The sequence below is a fragment of the Centroberyx gerrardi genome, chromosome 10 (assembly GCF_048128805.1).
Source record: "Centroberyx gerrardi isolate f3 chromosome 10, fCenGer3.hap1.cur.20231027, whole genome shotgun sequence".
Taxonomy (NCBI): Eukaryota; Metazoa; Chordata; class Actinopteri; order Beryciformes; family Berycidae; genus Centroberyx; species Centroberyx gerrardi.
The window spans coordinates 13,046,926-13,055,178 of NC_136006.1; the positions used below are offsets into that span (position 1 = coordinate 13,046,926).

The 8,253-nt window shown below is 43.6% G+C and overlaps 1 protein-coding gene across 1 annotated transcript in view; it reads left to right on the forward strand.

Moving 5' to 3' along the window:
• The first annotated feature begins 6,057 nt into the window (after positions 1-6,057).
• The window catches only part of bin1a (bridging integrator 1a), a 14,653-nt gene continuing 12,457 nt past the window's right edge, over positions 6,058-8,253 (forward strand). Inside the window, exons 1-4 of the mRNA XM_071904533.2 lie at positions 6,058-6,144; positions 7,070-7,150; positions 7,411-7,465; positions 7,667-7,761. Coding sequence (XP_071760634.1) covers positions 6,058-6,144; positions 7,070-7,150; positions 7,411-7,465; positions 7,667-7,761 — 318 coding nt within the window. The remainder of the gene's footprint in view (positions 6,145-7,069; positions 7,151-7,410; positions 7,466-7,666; positions 7,762-8,253) is intronic.

Genomic DNA, 8,253 nt, shown 5'->3' on the forward strand with positions numbered 1-8,253 from the left:
TCGCCCAGAACAACCACTGTGGGCGGCTGGGAGAAGTATCGGCTCGTGGCTGGAACGTTGTGAGTTGGAATTTCCAGACCAGGTGGTAAAATCCAGGCAATGAAAGTGAATGAGAAACACTTTCCTCCTCAGCTCAACACCTACTGTTACAGTGCCCTTAAGCAACATGTTTACCCCCCAGCTGCTCCAGTGGGGAGGGGGGTAAACATGGGTGTAACTGTGTGAATGAAAAACAGGATGCTGATGAAGAAGATCAAGCATGCTCAGCCAACTTTAGCCGGGTAAATAAAGGCTAAAATAAAAATAAAATAAATAAAAAAAACACTGATCTATGATGCAGGTCCCGTGTCAGTCCATTGAGTTATTTACCTCCGCAAAGCTTGACTCACCCTTCTACATGGCAAGACCTTGTCTTCACTGTACTGCCTGGGAAATGAATCACATACTGGAGGAAATTCTCATTAAAGGACCTCATAGCACCAGACAGTAAGCCACCCTGCAGTTTCACACCAGTCCAGTCTCCCACGCATTACTCCACCAAACAAAGGCACACAGTCAGTAACTGGTAACATGGCGCTTCTAAACACTCTTACACACTCCATCTTATACTCACATTCCTTCCCACGGTGTCTTTTCTCCAGCATCTTCTATTCAAATACAACCTTCAAATCCATAACCATTACTTTGAGATATCTTCAGCACAGGGACCTTGCCTGCTTATTTTTATGTTTGGACAAGGCCACAATTATCCTTATAATCCACAATTTTAATGGGACCAAATGGAGACAGGTAGATGATATGATGATGACAGCTAAATAACAGGAGGTAGCTCCCTCTTCTTAACAGCTGCCACGCTCCTAACTCTGATTCTACCTAACCACTATTTCATTCTAACTCTACTAGCATACAGAAGGACTAGCTAGGCCCACTGGATAAAAGTCAAGCCATCTCCTGAAACCAGACATTACCTTACAAATCTTTATTCCATGCCCTCTGTTTTAAACACTTTTATCTTCTCCTTCTCTCTTTCACCTGTGCGTCTTTCTCTGCCATATTTGTCATCCTTATCACTGTCTAACGTGTCCAACTGTGCATGCATGCTCGTCTGCAATTCTTTATTTATTCTGCTTTGTGTGTCTCTCCCTTACACCACATGCATACACATGCATGCATGTACTTGCATGCAAACATGCAATGTATCAAGGGAAAAGTGCAATTATGGTGACTGTCTGTTGGTGGGTGATGTGTTTTGTTACAGGTTGTTCATTCCCATGTTCAGTCTCATTCTCAAATCCTTTTTTGCAGGGGGAAAAAATCTTAACAACTATCTCAGAGAGAGAGAGAGAGAGAGAGAGAGAGAGAGAGAGAGAGAGAGAGAGAGAGAGAGAGAGAGAGAGAGAGAGAGAACATAGGCTCAAGCCCAGTCTTTTTCAGAATGGTACTGGCAGCTACTGGTGCAAAGACAAAGGGAAAATTGAAAGGAAAATTGCCTATACAGTTAGTCCAACAGGCTCGCTGCCTATAATTACTCCTTCTTTGCTCTGACAAACTGCTAATTATGAAGCTGTTTTATGTGCCATTACTGAAGCACAGTGTGTTCTCCAATGCATAAAGGGAGAGAGAGAGAGAGAGAGAGAGAGAGAGAGAGAGAGAGATGAACTAATTTAATACACTTAGGTACTACTGTTATTGTGACATTCATGCCATTAAATACAGACCTGAAACTGAGGCAAAATTAGAAAGTGAGACTGTCTAATAGATATATAGATAGAGGTGTGTGTGTGTGTGTGTGTGTGTGTGTGTGTGTGTGTGTGTGTGTGTGTGTGTGTGTGTGTGACAGAGAGAGAGAGAGAGAGAGAGAGAGAGAGAGAGAGAGGTTATGGACCCACGTGACTTTCCGCCAAGTGGAGTGCTAATCAATTTAGCTCCCAGTGTTTACACGCTGTTCAGTCCAATTATACACGGGTATCAAATTCAGAGTTTAAAGTCCTTTTAATTATTAATTATTACACATCATGAAGGATTAATTTGCCTATCGTGGATAATATGCGGCCACTGAGAGGTGTTGAAGCGCCCAGTCTCGTGTTATGGCACCAAATCTCATATACGTTAAACAATATGGTTTGAAAACAATAGAGTGAAAACAATGGCAAAAGCTGTGAGAGCCGTTTTCGTTTTGAGCGTTACATTGCTCCAGTGTCTCAGTATCAGGGATTAATTCCGTGATGGGCCAGGCTGTGAACAAAAGCAACTGGCTTCCAAAACCCATTTAAAAACTGGCAATTTGGGACGGTTCCTCATTTGGGCTGCTGTGCGCAGAAACCGAACATTTTGTCTCAGCTGTCTCTTAACCTTTCGGGAAATGTGGTGCGTCGTCTTCTGACTCAAATCAACAAAAAGCTACGTCCCATAACGTTACCCACCATTGTTTTTTTTTTTTGGATGCGAACAAAGAAAACTCACTTGGTTGTCACTCACCTCAGAAACGCAGCATTGGCGTGTTTTTCTTTCTGTAGGCTATTATTATTATTATCCCCGAGTCCAAAAGAAGAAGAAGAAGAAGAAAATCTCCACGTGTCAGCTCGGTCAGTGTGAAGAACCCAACATCCTCATCTCAGTAAAAACCCGATTCGGTCCAGAAGCAGCGGACAACTCCAGAAACCCCTATAGTGGAGATGAAACAACGCTCAACTCCTCTTTCCTCTCCTCTACTCCTTTCTTTATTCTCTCTCTCTCTCTCTCTCTCTCTCTCTCTCTCTCTCTCTCTCTCTCTCTCTCTCTCTCTCTCTCTCTCTATCTCCAGACGCGATATACTTAGTTTCACAGACCAGTCATCACCTCATGTAATATTGAACGCAAATAATGGACCAGCCTTGCGTTTGTTATTCCATGTTTACATCACCCTATTATATCCTTCACAACGAAGAGTATATGTGCTTCCTTTGTGTGCTCGCGCTCTCTCTCTCTCTCTCTCTCTCTCTCTCTCTCTCTCTGGATAATGGGTTAAACCATTCCCACAGCACACGGGGGGAGAGAGGAGCTATTCATGTGATTATATGGGGAAGAATGGGCTTGGTGACTCGTGGCCAAATGTTGTTATTGTCGGGGATAAAGAGATAGGGGAGAGGAGAGAGGGGAGGAGAGAGAGAGAGAGAGAGAGAGGAAGACAGGGAGGGAGGAGGAGAGAGAGGGGAGGAGAGGGAGAGAGGCAGGTGGAGATGGACAGGGAGAGAGAAAGAGAGGGGGAGATGGGGAGGAGGAGAGGGAGGAAGGGTGAGGGTGGAGATAGACAGGGAGGAGGAGGAGAGGGAGAAAGAGGGGGGTGAGAAAAAGGGAGGAGGGGAGAGGGAGGGGATAGACAGAAAGACAGGAAGGACGAGGAGAGAGAGAAAGACAGGGGGCAGGAGAGAGAGAAAGACATGGAGGAGGAGGAGGGAGAGAAAGACAGGGTGGAGGAGAGAGAGAAAGACATGGAGGAGGAGGGAGAGAAAGACAGGGTGGAGGAGAGAGAGAAAGACATGGAGGAGGAGGGAGAGAAAGACAGGGTGGAGGAGAGAGAGAAAGACAGAGAGAAAGACGGGGAGGACAGATAGAAAGACAGGGGAGATAGGGCGGAGGAGAGAGATAGACAGGGAGGAGGAGAGAGAAAGACAGGGAGGAGAGAGAATGACAGGGAGGAGGAGAGAGAGAAAGACAGGTAGGGGGAGAGAGAGAAAGACAGGAGATAGAAAGACAGGGAGGAGGAGAGAGAAAGACAGGGTGGAGGAGAGACAAAGAAAGAGAGAAAGAGAGGAGGAGGAGAGAGAGAAAGACAGAGAGACAGACAGGGGCGAGAGAGAGAAAGACAGGAGAGGGAAAGACAGGGAGGAGGAGGGAGAGAAAGACAGAGTGGAAGACAGGGAGGAGGAGAGAGAAAGACAGGAGAGAGTGGAATACAAAGGAGGTCTATATATGGACCCCAGCAATTAGCAAGGAGGGCTGTTAACATTTCACAAGGGAAATAGTGGACTTTCAATTTCCTGCATACTGATAACATACTGTATAAACAAGTAGGATGCAGTTTCAAAAACACCCTCCCTTATAGATGTGTTCCCCCTGTAACATATCCACACACTCAACCCTTTTCTTCTAACATCTAAGGGAGGTTTTTCAGGAAGCACTCATGCTAGATTATGACACAGAGGGTATAGTCCTATCACATCCTGTACAATAGTTAAAAAAAAAAAAATCATATAATGACCGCCCACCAGTGTTTTTAGAGCCCATTGTTCTGCTGCCTGTTGTTCCTTTCAGCACCATCAGAGACAGTGATGGATCAGGACCTTGGAGAGCTCCCAGCATGCCCGGCAGTACTCGACCTACCAGCCACCTCTGATCCACTGGTCCTTATATGAGGCTCAGTCAAGACTTCACAAAGGACTAGTAATCCTCTTATACATTTTAAAGAGATATTATAAAAAAAAAAAAATCACAGCAAAACGATATCTACAAATATTATAGGAATATTACACAGTATAATGCCACAGGAGGTTAAAACATATCCTAAAGTACAATAAGGTCAGTATGAATGTCAGTATGAATGTCAGTATGGTCAGTATGAGTACTATTGAGCACCACAGACAGTCTGTAAGTCCCTATAGGGATATTGTTCTTTTTCATAACTACAGATCTTTGGTAACACCCTGACAGCTAAACTCTCTGTTAAGCTACAGGTGTATACTGTGTTGCCCAAGGGGAAATGTGGCCACTAAGCAATCAGGTAGTATAAAATACACGACTTTAGAAGAACAAACAAGTGTATAGTTGAAAAGCATAAAAGCATTTTAGATCATGGTCTTTATCTAGTTTTAGGCATATGACTGGTTGAGCTCAGTTCATTGTTCATACAGTAAATAGACGTTTTAAATTAGATTATAAGCAAGTGTTATTTTGTTTGAAGCTTTGTGTGTGAGGCTGTTCTATGTGATGCTATCAGACTCCGCAGTCCTCCGCTAGACTCTTGCAGCCCTTAAGCAAAAATAACCAAATCAAAAGGTGAACAGACTCACTCAGAGCATTGCAGATATGGTCAGTGAGCCAACAGCGCCACCTACCGGAGGGCAAAGGAGTTCCTTGTGGGACACAGCTGAGCTTTCTTGGATTACAGTAATAAACACATTTTTAGCCACACAAAAATTGTATAGTCTGTGCCAAAGTGGTGCTACTCAACATATCTTGGGTGCTGTTAGGACTTTCCTGAGAAGATCATCCAGGATAAGACATGGCATCATTAGGTATCAGTATCATATCCCTGACTACAACACAGTTGCAGTGCATTCAAAAGTGCAGCCTGTAGGTGACTCCATCATGGCAAAAACTTGTTATTAATGGTGACTTTTGGTATTGATGGTTTGCCAGCATTTAATGTTGATTTGGGGTCAGCTTCTAAGGGCAAACAATAACATTTCCAACGAAAACTTACTATATTATGTTCCTGTATCCCTGGAATATAAGGATTTAAAGTGTGTTATTCAGTACTGAATGTATAGTAATTTTATCGTACTTAATGCCATTTCTCTAATGATACCATTACTATTCCTACATTATTTCTATATTTTCTGTAGTTTTGATGTGATGTTTGTATAGTAGGCCTATCCTTGTAAAATGTATTATAGGATTACTGTAGTTCTTTTTCTTAAAGGATGCATGTAGAGCATTTATGTCTATTCGTATGGCTTTTAAAAACACGCCACCTAAGCTTATACTGCATCTTTTCCAGGGAATATCCTTTTATGTCTGTGGACGCGCTGCAGCATCTATGCCTTTAAGAGCATCTGACAGCGCATCCTCCTCCGCTGTCACGGACGCGCGCACAGCAGCTCAGTATTGGAGAATATAGCTTTATGCACAGACATCTTCCGGCAGGAACATCATAACATCACATAATTACATTTATCACTATTATTTCCCTTCCGGACATTGATGAATTTGCCTAATCGGTCGCCGTAACGGTCCAAACGATCGTTATTGAAATTATTTCCATCCCTCTCGCATCCAAAGGCTGATCTGCGCTACAAGATGGCTGAGCTGAATTTGGGGAAGGGGCTGACTGCAGGGAAAGTGGCCAGCAACGTGCAGAAAAAACTAACCAGAGCCCAGGAAAAGGTAAGAAAGCGTTCAATAACAGGTTCATCTGTGGGATATCATTCAGGCCTGCAACCCTTCACCGTTTTAAAACCCCAATGCACCAATGTCGCATCCCCTACCGCGGCGCAGTGTCGCATCACGACACCATAATAATAAGAGCTGGCACGCTATTTCTAGGGATGGGGATGTCCACTTAAGAGAGACACCCTTCCTCTTGTCAATGTCATTCAGCGGACACGTTCATATTGCAGTGGATTAGGCTACACTATGGGCCTACATATATTTCAATAGGGTGATATCGCCTATAACTGTTGTGTTACAGGCATTTCTCTTAATAAAATCTGAATGTCCTAATGAATCCTTGTCACAGAGATTGTGACTGCAGCCCTTTCTGGTTCATTTCACGCATAATAAAAATCACCCATGTAGTAATTATGTATAGGTGGTATACATGAGGCCTACTCTGTGCCTTCATGCTCCTGTTTGTTGTGCCCTGAACAAAAGACAGGGGGCGCTATTGGTCTCTGGACAATATAGGGTTATTTGATCCTTAAAGCCCAGAGAGAGAGAGAGAGAGAGAGAGAGAGAGAGAGAGAGAGTTTGTGTGTGTGTGTGTGTGTGTGTGTGTGTGTGTGTGTGTGTGTGCATGTGTGTGTGTGTGTGTGTGTGTGAGAGAGAGAGAGAGAGAGAGGGTGTGTGTGTGTGTGTGTGTGTGTGTGTGTGAGAGAGAGAGAGAGAGAGAGAGAGAGAGAGAGAGAGAGAGAGAGAGGCAGGCAAACAGAGAAGTTGGATGGATGAGAAAGATGGCAAACCCTTCGTTGACTGTAGATTTTAGGGAAAGTCAAGAATTTACCTGCATCTCCTGTCTTAATCCTGTCTTATTCCTGTCTATTGTTGTTTATTACGCTGTTGTTGCCTTTGTTGTTGTTTGTTTGATTGACAGGTTCTCCAGAAACTTGGCAAAGCAGATGAGACCAAAGATGTTGCCTTTGAGGAGGGAGTCATCAACTTCAACAAACAATATGTAAGACAGCATCAAGATAGCATGGCAGAGAGCAATCCCAATTTCAACACACTTAATGGAGCTCTAGCTCATTTTTGTCTTCTCTGTACCCTCTCCATGTGCCAATTCAAATTCTGGCTAGCCAGGAGGAGAAATTCACTTCACTCTTCCCTTCACTCAGATTGAAAAATATTGACTTAACAGGCTTGAAACGTTTCTCTCCTCTTTTCCTGACACTCTGTTCTGTGTTCTAAGCTCCATGTTTTATGTTTCACCTCCAGACTGAAGGCAGCAAACTGCAGAGAGACCTGAGGGCCTACCTGGAGGCAGTCAAAGGTGACACACAAGCGCATACACACTCACAACCAAGTACACACATGCATACACACACACACACACATTTGCCTGCACACACAAAGCCACATATGTAGACATAGTCATGCTCAAATGCATATCTAGGTTGCTTAGCATAACCTCTAAATGACCACTGAAGTTCCACTAATGTGTGTGTGTGTGTCTGTGTTTGTGTCTCCTCAGCCATGCATGAGTCTTCCAAGAACCTGCAGGCGTGTCTGGTTGATATGTATGAGCCGGAGTGGGAGGGCAAGAACGAGGTGGATTCCATTGCAGAGGTCAGAAACGCTTTTTAGTGTGTTGTACGTGAGAGAGAGTAAGAGTGTGAGTGTAGGAGTGGGAGAGTGTGCGTGTGCGTGTGTGTGTGTGTGTGTGTGTGTGTGTGTGTGTGTGGGTGTGTGTGTTTGCATACTTGATTAAAAGAATGTAGGCCTGAAAAAAAAAAACTTATATTCCAAGGGTGTTTCTAATTGTGTGTGGTGTCCTATTAAGTTTGCAAAACTGCAGCATAAATCTACTGCTCTGTTGCGAGATGATGAGGAGCTTCTTGATTTGTCCTCCGATTTCATTCAGATTGCTCTTTGAAATGGATTTTGGATTGATTAATCTTGCCTGATAAGATTGCACACTGCCAGCTGGCTGAAGCAAACACTCCAATCAGTGAAAAGGGTTTCAGCTAATTCTTAATACAGATCTACAATGCTAAGAAACTATTAGGAAGTGAAAGATTTTGTATCATACTGGTAGATTTACATAACGATTGAGGAATA